The sequence below is a fragment of the Bos grunniens genome, chromosome 9 (assembly GCF_055505025.1).
Source record: "Bos grunniens cultivar Pamir isolate PY7600 chromosome 9, Bosgru_T2T1.0, whole genome shotgun sequence".
In the NCBI taxonomy this organism is placed as follows: Eukaryota; Metazoa; Chordata; class Mammalia; order Artiodactyla; family Bovidae; genus Bos; species Bos grunniens.
This window is the reverse complement of record NC_141173.1, coordinates 19,730,246-19,745,888: the sequence shown is the minus strand read 5'-3', so window position 1 is coordinate 19,745,888 and position 15,643 is coordinate 19,730,246. Positions and strand designations below refer to the sequence as shown.

The following is a 15,643-nucleotide window of genomic DNA, read 5'->3' as shown; positions in this document are numbered from 1 at the left end:
ACTGCAGCCATGAAATTAAAAGACACCTACTCCTTGGAAGGAAAGTTATGACCAACCTAGATAGCATATTCAAAAGTAGAGACATTACTTTGCCAACAAAGGTTCGTCTAGTCAAAGCTATGGTTTTTCCTGTGGTATGGATGGATGTGAGAGTTGGACTGTGAAGAAGGCTGAGCGCCGAAGAATTGATGCTTTTGAACTGTGGTGTTGGAGAAGACTCTTGAGAGTCCCTTGGACTGCAAGGAGATCCAACCAGTCCATTCTGAAGGAGATCAGCCCTGGGATTTCTTTGGAAGGAATGATGCTGAAGCTGAAACTCCAGTACTTTGGCCACCTCATGCGAAGAGTTGACTCATTGGAAAAGACTCTGATGCTGGGAGGGATTGGGGGCAGGAGGAGAAGGGGACGACAGAGGATGAGATGGCTGGATGGCATCACTGACTCGATGGACGTGGGTCTGGGTGAACTCCAGGAGTTGGCGATGGACAGTGCGTGTCCATCGTGTGCTGCGATTCATGGGGTCTTGAAGAGTCGGACACGACTGAGCGACTGAACTGAACTGAACTGAACTGAAAGTTACAGTAGCTGCGCCTGACTTTAACAGTAGGGGGAGGGGCAGTATAAACCTATCATGGGCCCATTAGCAGTAACGCAAATCCATTTGGTGAAGTTATTTTTAAAATAATTTTATTTATTTTTGGCTGTGCTGGATCTTCGTTGCTTCACAGGCTCTTCTCTAGTTACAGCAAGTGGGGGCTACTCTGGTGGCGTGCACGGCTTCTCCTGTGGCACTCAGCAGCTGCAGCTTCAGTTGTCTACAGTACAGGCTCAATAGTTCTGGCACATGGGCTTAGTTGCTCCGAAGCATGTGGGATCTTCCTGGACCAGAGATCGAACCTATATCTCCTGCATTGGCAGGCAGATTCTTTACTACTGAGCGACCAGGGAAGCACTGGTGAACAGTATTAATTATTATCACAAGCTCTTCTTCTGGGTATGAAATAATTCTTCTACCCTCCTTCCTGCATGTAAGATGCATTCATTCACTCGCTTTCCAGGAAGTCCCAGTGATGACATCAAGCTCAAAGCCCAGGGTCTCTGGGTGATGCCTGGGAGTTTGTATCAGAGAGGAACGTGCAACCAGCCTCTCACAGGGCCAAGTGCAGCTCCTCTTGATGCACAGACCCAAGCCTCCCCTAACACACACACACACACAGACACACACACACACAGACTCCAGTGGTAGAGCAGGATCAGGATAACTGTAATAAGCTTTACTGACACTCCCCTCGTGGTCCAGCGGCTAAGAGAACTAGATCCTGTGTGCCACTACCAAGACCTGGTGCAGCCAAATAAACAAACGATGTTTCAAAAACTCAAAGTAAAAATAAGAAAGATGGAAAACACACGGCAGTCACTGGCCTATGACAATCCGGATATTAGTCTGCACCGAAGGTGTAGGACCCCCCGGCAGGGTGAGGAACTTTCCCTGAAGAGGCTTCATTTGAGTTTCCTAGGAGGGAGTCCCCTGTCTGTGGATCTCCATGGGGCCTTGGATTTTCCTTTTGGGAGGCTCTTCCCTTTCCATAATTCTTCTTCTTGGCCTTGTCTGAAGTAGGTATTGAAAAATACAGTCAGCCCTCCATACCTGGGGGTTCCGCATCCGAGGGCTACAGGTACCACACCATTTTATACAAGGGATTTGATCATGTGGAGTTTGGTATCCACAGGAGTTGTGGAACCAGTCGCCCAGTGGATACCCAGGGTCAACGATTTTATCTATTGTAGAGGTTGAGCTGTCTTGTCAGCATACTTCTTACCCATTTTGATAGGAATCAAGGATCATTTTAAGTTTCAAGAAGCTCCAACTGCCTTTAATCCAAGTTGGTGCCTCTTTTAACAGTAAAACTGATTTTCAGATTAAACCTTGTTTGACTTCTTAGCCCCATGTTTCCTTTCTAGACATATTTCTTTGCCATATTTCCCTGCTCTCTCTCCCTCTTTCTCCGCCTCCCTCCCTAATTGTGGGTTGCTTGAGCTCAGCAGTGAGAGCAGTATCTCTTCCCCTGAACCGTGTTTAAGTCATGGCCATTTGGTCCAACGGAAGGGGATATCAGCCACCTCGCCCTAATCCATGTTCACTGTTCTGATCCTCACTGCAAAGCTGGGTTTTAATAGACTTCATGGCTCAAAGTATCAGTTTTATCTTTTATTGTTTGGGTTGAGAAGCCGTTGCCTTTCCAACCTTGTAAGTCCTTGAATTTGCAAACTCTCTTATCTCTTTTATGCATCTTTACCAAAACTGACCAATCTTCTCCTCATATCTCTTTCTTGCAATATCTTGTCACATGCAGTCAATAGCAAGCAAATAAACAGTAACAATAATAATTTGCTTTCAGTCTCTTCCCTAAAGTTAGGTATGCCTTCTACTTTCCAGTTGACTGCTGGCAACACTTTACCAACTTTTTGCCCACTAGAGAACATGGATTTCTAGGGATTTCTGTGGTGGCCCAGTGGTTAGTACTCCATGCATTGACTGCAGGGGGCAAGGGAAAAACTTATTTAAAAAAAAAAAAAAAACATGGATAGATTTTCAGTCCTTCAAGAATAGTTACCTTGATTCCTTTGACCAGTGGTTAAGCCAAATGCCACGTAATTTAGGATTTATTATTAAAGCAGCAGCTCACTCTTCCAAATTCTGTCACTTCAGGATAAGATAATCCCATGGTGACAAACTTACCCCCCAATATCAACAGCTTAAATAAGAGGTTTCTTTTCTATTGTGTCCCATGTCCATTGGAGGGGCCTTGAGAAGATTCTGCTCAAGGTGGTCACTCAGGGACACACATGGCCAGTCTTCGTCTCGACAACTGCTCCCTTAAGCCGAGATCTGGGGGAGAGAGGGCGCCTCTTAGAGCTGGCAATATTTGGTAAGCAGCAATCCGCCTGCCAGAGCAGGAGGTGCAAGTGACATGGGTTCGATCCCTGGGTCAGGAAGATCCCTTGGAGTGGGAAACGGCACCCCACTCCAGTATTCTTGCCTGGGAAATCCCACGGACAGAGGAGCCTGGAGGGCTACAGTCCACGGAGTCACAAAAAAATCGGAACACGACTGAGCACACATACACAAGAATAGGAGCTCTACAGCTCAGAGTTCAGATGCAGGGAACAGAACCCACTGTATCTAATTCAAGGAGGAAGAGAGAGATTCAAAAATTCAGTGGTTCGTGGACAAGTGGAGCAATAAAGAAATAGATTGTAGGCTGAGCTTTCAGAAAAGTCTCCCAAAGTCACACCCCAGAACCAGGTCATCAACGGAGCTGTGTCTCCCCTGCAATCAGGAGTCCACTAGCATCAGGACTCCTTGAGGATGAAAACTCTCTCTCTCCGTCAGGAAACCAGCATTGCCACTAGTTCCAGACCACACCACACCTGGCACCATCTAGGTCCACAGGCTGGGTGCCAGGAAGCCCGCCTCTCAGAACCCACAGAACTGGTGCCTGGTATCTCTGCTGATACTGTCACAAGACAAGAGAAAGTAGCAGACAGGACAGACAGACACAAGCGTGGCCTTCTTGTCTCGACTTTCTAAATCCAAGCTAGTGCATCTGATTGGCCAGATTCAAAGCATACCCAGAACCCAAGCTGCAGTGGGCTCTGGAATCTGGTTTTTAGACTCTAGCATCTATACGCATGGAGGCCCACTGCAGCGAAGATGAGATTGTTAGGCAACACATCCATCCTTTACGACTCAGCAGCAGGCCACAGGTAGGGCAGCAAGTGCTATAGCAACAATAAAGCTTGTTTATAATTTTCACATACCCCCAGGCCCCACCTACTTTAATTTTAAGAGGTTTACACTGAACATCCAAAGTCAGGCCCTTAGGGATTCTGGAAAAATTAAAAAAATTTTTGTGTTATCTTTTACAATCTATGGGGGAAGATAATATACTTTAAAAAAAAAAAACAGATTTTTGCTTTGACCTAATGTCTTTATTGAATTTGTTACAATATTGCTTCTATTTTTGTTCTGGCTTTTTGGGCATGTGGGATCTTATCTCCCCAACAAAAGATCAAACTGCTGTCCTCCTCCCATCATTGGAAGGCAAAGTCCTAACGACTGGGCCAGGGAAGACCTGATAATACAGTTTCATCAAACACAATATGTTAAGGACTGTGCTTCAGGCTTTTATGCATTCTCATAGTTTAGTCTCCAATTCTGACACCAATTCTATGAGGTTGTGTATCAGTGAGGGATTGTGTTTAGCTGTATGTCACAGGCACCCAGCTATAGCGGCTTGAACAAGCAAAGTGCGAATTTTCCATATGTAATAAGCAGTCTCTATGTGTGTATGCTCAGTCATGTCTGACTCTTTGGCATCCTGTGGACTATATAGCCCACCAGGCTCCTCTGTCCATGGGATTATCCCAGGCAAGAATACTGGAGTGCGTTGCCATTTCCTACTCCAGGGGATCTTCCTGATGCAGAGATTGAACCCTCATCTCCCATGTCTCCTGCATTGGTGGATTCTTTACCACTGAGTCACTTGGGAAGTCCCAGTAAGCAGTCTGCAGGAGAGCAAGCCAGGACTAATACAGAGTGCTAGCTGCCTTTCTTTTCTTTAGTTCTAAACTGGCTCTGATCCTCACGGACATAAGACCACCTCCAGACATTACTAGCAACTTCCAGAATGGAAAGGGGAGGTTCAAAGGCAGAAGGCAGCAGTGGGGCTAGGTCCACCCAGTTACAGGTGGTGTTTACACTACAACCTCTTGACTTCCCCACACATCTCATTTCCAAAACAGTGTTACATAGCAACCTCTCTCTTCTGGAGAACTGGGGGACTAAAGGTTTTGTTTTGGTGACAGCTATTACCAAAATCAGAATTCTGTTAGTAGGAAAGAAAACCACTTTGAATATTGGGCAGGTAACTGGTAGTGTCCGGCTCAGATAAACATTATTTTCATTCTACCACAAGGAAACCAGGGTTCAAAGAGGTTGAGTAACATGATCATAGCTCAATGACTTGGGAATTCAAGCTCTGTAAGTGCAAATTCAGGGCTTTCTGATAAGAATTTATTTATTTGGCAGGAGGAATTTTTTTTATTGAAGTATAGTAAATCCGATGGACAGAGAAGCCTGGCAGGCTATAGTCCATGGGATCGAAAAAGAGTCGCACACGACTTAATGACTGAACAATTAACATAGTTAATTTACAATGTTGTGTTAGTTTCAAGTGTACAGCAAAGTGATTCAGTTGTACATATACATACATATTTTCTTTTTCAGATTATTTTCCATTATGCTTTATTACAAGATACTGAGAATAGTTCCCTGTGCTGTACAGTGGGACCTTGTTGTTTACTTATTTTATATTTAGTAGGGTATATCTGTTAATCTCAAACTCCTGATTTATCTATCCCCTCCCCCACAGTTTCTTTGGTAACTATGTTTCCCATGTCTGTGAAAGAATTTACTTTTAAAATAGTTAAATCAAAAATATTTTGACCTATTAAGGGATAAACTGAATTATTCAGAAAACAAACAAACAAAAAAGAAAAAATTTGCTAAAAATTCTGGAGAAGTGAAAGTAGGAATGAGAAAGGATGAGATTTTTGGTGGGAATAGCACAATCTCATACTTAAACAATAAAAACAACAATGATAAAAACCCTCCATGCTTAAAAGCAACCTTAAAGATTATGGCACATTTTCAGGCTAGTTTCCCACTGTGGGTAAAAAAATTCATTGCCTTGTGGCTAGAACTCATTCTGACCTGGCAAAGTCATTTTATTGCCTCTATTAACTCTAACCTAATGCCTGAGAATTAGAGCAGCTCTTAACCAAGCTAGGAGAAGGCAATGGCACCCCACTCCAGTATTCTTGCCTGGAAAATCCCATGGATGGAGGAGCCTGGAAGGCTGCAGTCCATGGGGTCACTGAGAGTCGGACACGACTGAGTGACTTCACTTTCACTTTCACTTTCATGCTTTGGAGAAGGAAATGGCAACCCACTCCAGTGTTCTTGCCTGGAGAATCCCAGGGATGGGGCAGCCTGGTGGGCTGCCGTCTCTGGGGTCGCACAGAGTCGGACACGACTGAAGTGACTTAGTAGTAGTAGTAGTAGTAGTATAACCAAGCTAACCTGAAGACCATCTCCAGTTGCTCTATGGTGTTTTCCAGAATGATTCATTTGAGTCTCATTTCCCTAAACCTAGATATTTTTATTTCTTGGATGGTGTTTTTGTTTTGTTTTTGCTACCATTGAGGAAAGGAAATGGTTTGATCTGCCCTAAAAGACGGGGGCCCTGTGAGTAGTGATGGGGGTGGAGCTATTGGATGTTTTGTACAAGCTCGCAAGGATATTGAGATTTAAAGAAAATGCAGAAGACATCAGAAATGGGTACCAAGATCCCAGCTGGGAGGGCAGAGGTGGGTCTGTTTGAGAGTGCATTGCCCTGGCCATAGTTTGCAAGAATGTGCAACACAAGGGACTTCCCTGGCAGCCCAGGGGGTAAGACTCTGCAATTGCAATGCAGGAGGACGCGGGCTGGATCCTTGGTTGGGAACCAAGATCCTGCACGCTTCACAGTGAGGCCAAAACAATAAATAAATAAAAATTAAAAGACACCAATTAAAAAAAAAAGTACAACTCTGCCTGGGAGCCTGACAACAACCCCTAGCTGGCCTTGGGCACCTGGCAGGCTGTGGCTTCTGCCTTAAAGGGATAAGATGTGTCCTGACTTGACTGTGTCCTTGCCTTGAACCTTGGGATTCCCCACTTTCACCACCTTGAACTTGGCTGGCTTCTGGCACAGGACACGTGGACAATCCAAGCCGAAAGGGACGGCTGAACAAATGCAGCCCAATCCTTGGTTCTAGTTACAGAGCATGGCTAATTTCTGCCCAAATAGTCTTTGGAGAACTACAAAGAGCAAATTAATTACACTCCTGTGAGTTTAAGCAGCAGCAAGAAGAAGAAGGAGAGGTAAATAACACAGAGATTGAACCTGAAAAGGACTGGGGGGTGGGGGGAGGTTGGGAAAACTGTGTAAACCACATTTGTTGAAGGCTGAGAAAACAAAAAGGGGGTTACTGTTGGAAGATCACAGAACACCCTGGGCCTCCTCGTTAATGCAGTTACAAGGTGTGCTTGTCCAGATGCTGAAATAATAGAGCCTTGGAGGCATGGCTTGTGGGGTTTTGCTAAGGTTGGGTACCCTTTCAGGGTGCGAGGCCACGGAATTTAACCTTGCCAGAGGCTGAGGAGCTGCCTGGGAAGCTGGGATGAGATGCTTTTCTAAGATCTCAAGGTGGGACGTTTTTACTCTCCTTGCAACTAGAGAAGAAAGTAGGTAGTGCCTGGCAAAACTGGAACTGAGCAGGGATGAAGCCCGAGCACAAGATGAGGTCTGGCAGGGAAACTTTCGCCCACAGAATGAAGGTCCTACTTTGGAAGTGTGTTAATTTTAGAGGCTTTCACAGATATACAGTCTAAGTACCAGCATTCAGGCCCAGACTAGAATTCTCAAATTCTAGTATAAAAAACAATACAAGAAGCTTGTTTGAAACGTACGTTCCCAAATCCAGCCATAAAAGATTCTGATTCAGTAAACTGGGGTTAGAGTGACGGAACCCCACAGACGTCACAAAGAACTCCCAACTCTTTGTGACCCAGGAACTGTTGCCCACCAGGCTCCTCTGTCCCTGGAATTTTCCAGGCAAGAATATTGGAGCAGGTTGCCCTTTCCTACTCCAGGGGATCGAGCTTGAGTCTCTTGCACCTCCGGCATTGGCAGGCGGGTTCTTTACCACTGCATCACCTGGGAAGCTATGGACTGTTCTAGTTACTTTCTAAAAACTGTGGTCTCTTCAAAAAAAAGCACTCAGTCCAATTAGAGACCTGACTGATAACAATACCACCACCACCAACAAAGGAGTACTCTTTTGCCACCTCTTGTTCATTTACTTCTGGAATTCTTTGGCCTATTTACTGAAGAACAGTAACTTATCCAGGAATTAGAGATGTCAGGAGCAACAAAATATGATTCTGCTTCTGATTTCTCCACAGCTGCCATTACTTCGAGCAAAACCTGCCTGTGCCTGCCTGAAAGAGGGAAGGAAGGACAGAAAAAGGAGGTGACCCCTCCCTTTCAAATTTTGTTTCCAAGACTTGAAGATGAAGCATCTTTCCTCCAGAGGAAGAAATTGCTGGAGCCCCCAGAACCACAAGATTCATTAGGGCTAAGATTGTTCACTCACTCAGCTGTGCCCAGCTCTTTGCGACCCCATGGACTGCAGCAGGCCAGGCTTCCCTGTCCTTCACCATCTCCCGGAGTTTGCTCAAACTCATGTCCATTGAGTCAGTGATGCCATTGAACCATCTCATCCTCTGTCATCCCCTTCTCCTTCTCCCTTTAATCCTTCCCAGCATCAGGGTCTTTTCCAATGAGTTGGCTCTTCACATCAGGTGGCCCAAGTGTTGGAGCTTCAGCTTCAGCATGAGTCCTTCCAATGAATATTTATTAGGGCTGTGCAGTAGCTTCAAGGTTTTTCACCAAGACCCCTCCTAAAAATAAATTTCAAGTCACAACCTAGAACACACACACACAGACACACTCCACATGTATGTATCTAAGTGTGACATGTGTTTATGTGGAAACATGGAAAATGGAAACACTTTCTAAAACATGACTTGCCTTTATCATGTGACATACAGTCTAGTATTTTCTACTTTTCACTTTCATGCATTGGAGAAGGAAATGGCAACCCACTCCAGTGTTCTTGCCTGGAGAATCCCAGGGACGGGGAGCCTGGTGGGCTGCCGTCTCTAGGGTCGCACAGAGTCGGACACAACTGAAGAGACTTAGCAGCAGCAGCAGCAGCAGCCCTTTTTTCTTTTCCCTTCTCCCTCCCCTATCTTCTTTAATCACAGTCATGGTACCACATATGGTTTCACCTTGGTGTTTGAAAAGTGCTGGGGTCCATGTAAGATTCCAACCATTATGGGAAGGAAAGAAGGGGAAAGGAGCTGGAATTGGAAAAGAGGTCTGTTCACTCATTTTTCCTTCTTCCTCCGGCAGTAACCCCCTTCATTTATCCTTTGTCTATCTTGGCTAAAACAGCATCCACAGCCTACAGAGAAGACTTTACAGTCTTAGAGGTTGATTGGTCAAGGAATTTACTGATAAACCAAGGAGTCTCTTCTTACCAGGTTGGCCTTCTCACTGTCTTGCAGAGGGCATACTCACTTCTGCTTGGCTGTCTTTACCTCCTAATCTGGAATCGCAGCTACCTGCAAAATTATCCTCCTTGCCTGCCTCCTCACCCCTAGGTCTGCCAGTGAAGCCTATTGAAGGCACAGGGTGAGCCTTCCTTCCCTAACATCCTGCTCAGGCAGGTACAAGGGCCTTCAAAGTAAAAAGAACCAATGCTGTTATTTATTTTTACAACTAAAGCCATTATTCTCATCACTTGGAAATGAATTCTGGGGCTCAAAGGACCCAAGGTCCCCACAATCAACCCTCTTTATCCAATTAGCAATGCTCATTTTCATTGAATGGCTATCCACTCCAGTATTCGGGCTTGGAGAATTCCATAAACCAGTTCCACTATTTAATTATATGCAGTAAAAACAGTCACAATTGTGTTTGCTGTTGTTGGTTGAGTGGTTAGTCTTGACAAACATCAGCTAAAGCAGCCAACTTCATGAATCACTTTTCATCACAGAGGGGGAAAAAGAAATCACTCCAGTCCCACCTTTGTTGTGACATCATTTTATCTCCATAAAGAAAAACAATTCAAGCCAGATTTCAAGAGCTACTCAGCATCCTTCCCACACATACCTTATTTTAAAATGTTTTCATTGGGTTAAAATGCACTTTGCAAGGACTTCCCTGACAGTACAGTGGATAAGACTCTGTGCTTCCAATGCAGAGCTTGATCCCTGGTCAGGGAACTGAGACCCTACATGCTGTGTGGTTCGGCCAAAACAAAAATTTTTAACTGAAAAAATAAAAATAAAAAGCACTTTGCAAGTTAACTGTCTTTCAAAACAATTTCATTATAAATTACTTGCCATGGTAAAATTATAAACAAATTTCATCCAGTGCTGAAGCAAAGAACTGGTTTTATCTCAGTTCTTTTGAGTGTATCGTGATCCACTGAACACCCGAAAATAAGGAGTCTATCAAAAACAATTGGGATCATGTCAAAAGTATACAAGTAGTAATTTGAAAAAAGTCTCTCACATTGGAGCAATATGAGTATCAAAAAAAGTAATAATGGCTACAGGTTGAAGCATGCCAAAAAAATATCCATGCCCAAAAATCCATGTGTTCCTAAAGATATTACAAAAAAGAAAGTCATTGATCACTTCTGTAGTTTTCTAGGATACTAATTCATTATTGTGAAAATTAACAAAGAAAAATGTCAAGCATTAAAATTAATTACTTGATGATGCTATTTAATATATATTTGTAGCCTTTGTGTAACTAAAGTGGATTTGGCCATATTTGTAGTGTAAGGTCTCATTAGTGTTTTCCTATAATGTGAACTTTTGCCTTCCAACATGATTATAAAACTGTGTAATTTTGCTTTAAAAATTTTCATGTAAGTGGAATTATTCAGTATGGTCTTTTATACTTGCCTCTTTCACAAAGCATTTTGTTTTTGACATTCATCCAGGTAGGAATATTTTATTCCTCTTCATCAAGTTGAGTAGTATTCTATTGTATATAGTTACTAAAGTTTGTTTAACCATTCACCAGTGCTTTTCCTGTATCTGTTGAAAAACTGTTTTTTCTTTCCTTTATTCTATTAATAAAGAATACTACTTTATTATTATAATACTACTATTTATTATTCAAAGAATAACTACTTTGATTGACTTTCAGATGTTAAACCAATTTTGCATTCCCAGGATAAACTTCACTGGTCATGAAGGCTTATCCTCTTAAATGTTGCTGGATTTGACTTCCTAAAAAGAACTTTTTTTAATTGAGGTAAAGCTGATGTAGAAAATTATATAGATTCCAAGTATTCAACATAAAGGTGATTCACAATTTTTAAAATTTACATTTCATTTACAGTTATTTAATTTACTAAAATATTATTCAAGATTTCATGTCTGTGTTTATGAAGGAAACTGATCTCTAGTTCTCTCTACTTTTGAGGTTTTATCACTGGTTATGGTATCTGGATAAGAATAATTTCATAAAATAAATCCAGAGTGTTTATTTTATATTAAAATACTTTCTATTTTATTTTATATATTTTATATTTAATCCAGGCATCCATTGGATGCCTTGCAAAACTTTGAGAAACATTAAATTGTGCATATTTGAATTGTCATTTAAATATGTTTCAAAAAATAAAATAATCTTATCTGATCTTGTTCAGTCTTTTCTAATTTCCATAGTAAACACACCCTATTCACCTTCAAGCTTAGTTTGCTGGTGACTGAATTTGTAAGCAATATGAAATCAGATTTTAGGAAATTATTCCTAAGCAGTTTTAGGGTTTACTGTCACTAGAAATCTAGAAGGGGAAACTGAGACCCTTAGAGACTGCCAGACTGTCTCAGAGCAGAGTACCTTCCCACTTTCAAAGCTCTGCACCACACAGCACTCATTACAAGCTTTTACAGGAAACACAAAATGCTTGCCGCGTATACATTTACCTTATAAAGTTAATGTGTCCATCCTTACTCTTTTTCCTTCTTACGAAGGCCCACACTTCCTACTGATAACGATCCAAATAGGGAGCAACAAAACAATGAAACTCCAGGATCCCGTGGCTTGCGGGGGTTACTAGTTGAACTGGGCATGCTCAGTCGCCAGGCAGATTTTTCGGTGAAGTGGAAACTACAACAGCGCGTACCGTGCGCGCGGAGGTGGGCGTGCCCTCGTGGAATTTAGAACGTTGCCGCAGCCAATGGGGCCTCGCGGCCGGCTGCCGGGGCTCCCTATTGGAGGAGCGGGGAGACCAGCGAGTAGAGGGCCCCTGGAGGGAGCCGCCGAGGTTGAGGTCCCGGAGGCCGGGCTACGCCAAGACCTGCGCGTGAGCAGCTGCGGCGGCGGCAGCATCCAGCGGCGGTGCCAGTAGTTCCAGCCCGTTGCTTTACTTTTAAGCTGCACGAATACAGTCATTATGCCGAAGAGAAAGGTAAGTCTTACCCCCAAAAGATTTCAAAGGCCTTCAGACTGTGAGAAGAGCAGATCTTGCCATTGCTATGGATGGCGCGGAATGCACTCGGTAGTAACTCGGGGGCGGCGATTCTCTTTGCTCCTTCAGGCTTGTTTTCAGGTGCCTGTTGCAGATCTTGCTGCCTCCCTCTGTCCTCATTGATCTCTGGATGTTACTTTCTTTGCGGCGACGCGACTTCCTTTCTTTTCGAACTCATTCTAGCCGGAATGGTTTCTACCTCGAACAAGACGCAAAAGCGCTTTGCACCCCCCCCGCTTCCAGAAAGGGAGTTTTCTGTTTCCAAAACTGCCAGATTGAGGTTAGTGTGCAGGAAAAAGCAGCGAGACCGGGGGCGGGGGGAGCGGGCGGAGGGGAGGAGTAACAAGTAACACGCACAGGGAGATCGAAAATGAATCCAGTAAGTCGGGCAGATGTCGGGGTTATTCCCTTGTGGGCCATGCCCACGCCGGTGCGCCGCGAAGGCGCTCAGGCCACGGGAGAGGGAAAGCCATGTTTTAACATAGTGCTCACCCCGCTGCCGCCCCCGCTGCAGACCCGTATGTACCCAGTCCAGTGTCGGGCAGGGCCGGGCGGCTGGACCTGCGTGCAGTTGGCGGCGGGGACTCGCGGAGTTGGCCCTGCGCAGGAACGGGACGCCGCCGGGGGCGCGCGCAACTGTGTTTGCAAAGGGCAGGGGTCACCGGGTCCGATTCGGCGACCCAAACCCACACTCGGTCCGGGAAGGCGGGCTCCGCGTGCTCTCGCACCCCTGGGTGCGGAGGGGGGACCTGGGGTCCCTCCTGCAGGACTATTATGTGTCCCCTTCCGCGCAGGCCCGGGACACCCAAGTGACTCGCACCGGGGACGCACGTTTCCCTTTGAGTCCGGCTGCGACTTGTCATTGTCCCAGGGAAGCGAGGGAAGGCTTTCTTTCACCCCGAGGAGAAACTGCAGTGTGGCGGCTGTTGCTGAGAAAATACTTTGCACCCTCCCACCGCCTGGCCTCGCGTGTCCAACAGTGTTAAGCAGTGAGGATATTAAATTGGAAGCAAAAAGGCAAATAGTATGTTGCTGTATCAGTTAAAGATGGTGGAATGATTTGTGTTTGTAAGTGATCTCATTTTCAAAATCTTGAAGCTTTAAAAATACAGAGGCTTTTGACTTTTTATCTGTCTTTAGAAGTTGATGGAAAACTTGTCTCCTCCATTTGGAAAAATAAATATTATAATTAAAAGTTTAAAAAAAAAATCTAAGAGTTTATTGTGCACATACTATATGCCTCATACTGTGGGCGGAGTTTGATTTAACGTCTTATTTGAACCTCAGAACTCCTTGAGAGATGGTGGTACTGCCATTGAACTGGGGCTTTAAGACAGGAATTACCTAAGGGTGTCAGCTACCAATAACTAGTACCAAAGGTTTAATTAGATGCTGTAGGTAAAGGCCTTACTTCCAGACATTGTTTACTCATTCTCTTTATTTACTCACTCATGGGCGGTGAAGAGGAATTTGAAATGCAAAGAAACGCCCAGCCTGAGAAGATGGATGAGTACTAATACTTCGGATTCATTAGTTAAACTTAATTATTATGAAAGTACGGTTTTTCCAGTACTACAATGAGGACATTAGAATGATGCCACCATTTTCGGCATTTTATCTTTGGTTTAATGATGAGGTTGGGAATTCTAGTAGAGTCACCAAGAACTGGGTTCCAGAGTGAGTTGATATCATCTCCATTCTGGGAATTATTAACAAATGTAGACAAATAGATTGTACAAATTCTTTATTATAAGAGATCCTCATGTGCTGGAATCCTGTTGTCCAGGAGTCAGAGTTAGTGAAACCATTACTCTTCACTTTTTCTCACTGCCCTCCTCTCTCAAGGGAACAGAAGGGAAGAACAGAAGAACAGTAGAGAAACTGGCTTTTGATTATTGTTTTATTTCCCTAGAAAGCAGAGAAGAAGCTAGCCAGGCATCCTGGGACCAAGGGCCGACCTGTGTGTTGGCACCTGTGTGTCAGTCTTCTTCCGAGATAGGAAACCTCTCCTCGATTAATAGAAATTCTTTTCATTTATACATACGGCTCAAAGACCTGGGTTGTTACTTGGATAGGAGCAACCACAAATTAAACGTGGCTCCCATGGCCATTGTGTTCACCAGGCAAACCTTGATGCCGCCCCATAGAACCCCGGAACTGCCTCATGGAGCCCTGGGGTTCCCTGAAACTTACATAGGAAACTATAGTCATTAGATAAAGCCTGCCTAGGTGCAGAGAAGAGAACTAGAGACAATCTGTGCTGTGCTCTTCGAGATCTGTAAAGCTGGGGTATCTGCCAAAGCATTTACATACTACTCCGTGGTATTTTTCTTAGCTAAAGCACTGCCTGTTTTACATTGTAAGTTTTCAAAGTGCCCTCACAATACTTTTTTTTTTTTTTTAACCTTCTTGGCCCCTGTTTTTCAACTTTTTCCAGAAATCAAGAAATGTTATTTAATGAGCACTGTTGAGGCTGCAGAGGAAGAAATGGCACTAACAAAGTCAGTAGAAGCATCTGGAACCCTAGTACTGCTTGAATGCCATAGGAATACAAAGTTTGCCCTCATGGAGCTTATGTTTAATTTGATGAGTAATGGGCACAAAACAATTAAATAATATTAAACCTGTATACAGGTCCCAGAATATATAGTATAGATTCCAAAAACTGTAGGATAGATAAGGAAAGAGGTTGAATTGGGGCCAGTCTTGAAAGTGTATGTGTGTGGGGGAGACTCATATATACAAAGAAAAAAAATCAGTCATTTTGTGTTTTCAGGCATTTGAATAGCCTCTTCTGATTGTATCTAACATGACCCGGCCTCATGTATATGCCTTAAAGGCCATAGTGTCCACATTAATATAAAACGTTTTTATGGCATTTCTTTTTTTAAAATACAATTATTAAAAAAATTTTTTATCGTTATAAAGGTTATGTTCCATTTACAGTTAATGCAAAATATTATTTGTAGTCCCTGTGTTGTGCAGTACCTCCTGAGCCTCTCTTACCTTTATGAGTTTTCTCTGTATCTTTGTATGGTAGTCATAGCTACATGAAAGCAAGTGGTTTTTGGAACTGCAGTAGTATTTTTCGATGAGTATAGCACTCAGGAGTAACGGGTTCTTCAGTTAGTGTTACATGTGTTCCTGAGTCAGTGAGATTTAAATAAAGTTGTGTTTCCTGTATTCATTACCTGATGGGTAGGGAGTGACCACCCACTAATAGTGGATGGAGCAGCAGGGAAAATGGTAGTGTTCCTGGACTCAGGTGGTGGTGGGACAGTGAGTGACTGAGTTCTAGACTGTTCCGGGCAGACATCCACGAATGCCTGATCACGTTGAATGCAGTGATCACGTTGTTAGGGAATGACCTGATGGTCTCCAAAGAGGCCTCAGCCAGTGAGCCCTCTAGCCATGGTCC

General features: G+C 43.8%; 1 protein-coding gene and 2 long non-coding RNA genes across 12 annotated transcripts in view; 2 read left to right on the top strand and 1 right to left on the bottom strand.

Annotated features, from left to right (window-relative positions):
• Positions 1-670: 670 nt before the first annotated feature.
• LOC147365651 (uncharacterized) lies at positions 671-11,879 on the bottom strand. 2 transcript variants are annotated; one of them, XR_015132627.1, is made up of 3 exons: positions 11,681-11,879; positions 8,263-8,569; positions 671-2,890 (listed from the first exon to the last, which is right to left on the bottom strand). It is a non-coding gene; the product is annotated as an uncharacterized LOC147365651 (long non-coding RNA). The 2 variants fall into 2 exon arrangements; XR_015132626.1 differs by lacking the exon at positions 671-2,890 and having other exon boundaries at positions 5,056-8,569.
• A 145-nt stretch (positions 11,880-12,024) lies between these two features.
• Positions 12,025-15,643, top strand: part of HMGN3 (high mobility group nucleosomal binding domain 3) — a 36,001-nt gene continuing 32,382 nt past the window's right edge. For all 9 annotated transcript variants that reach the window (XR_015132625.1, XR_015132623.1, XR_015132624.1 and 6 more), the window contains exon 1: positions 12,025-12,165. Coding sequence is in view for 6 of the 9 variants with exons in the window: in XM_086316906.1 (XP_086173032.1) it covers positions 12,151-12,165 (15 nt within the window). In the remaining 3 variants the exon portion in view is untranslated. The remainder of the gene's footprint in view (positions 12,166-15,643) is intronic.
• LOC147365650 (uncharacterized) lies at positions 12,380-13,434 on the top strand. Its single transcript, XR_015132628.1, has 2 exons — positions 12,380-12,505; positions 13,020-13,434. It is a non-coding gene; the product is annotated as an uncharacterized LOC147365650 (long non-coding RNA).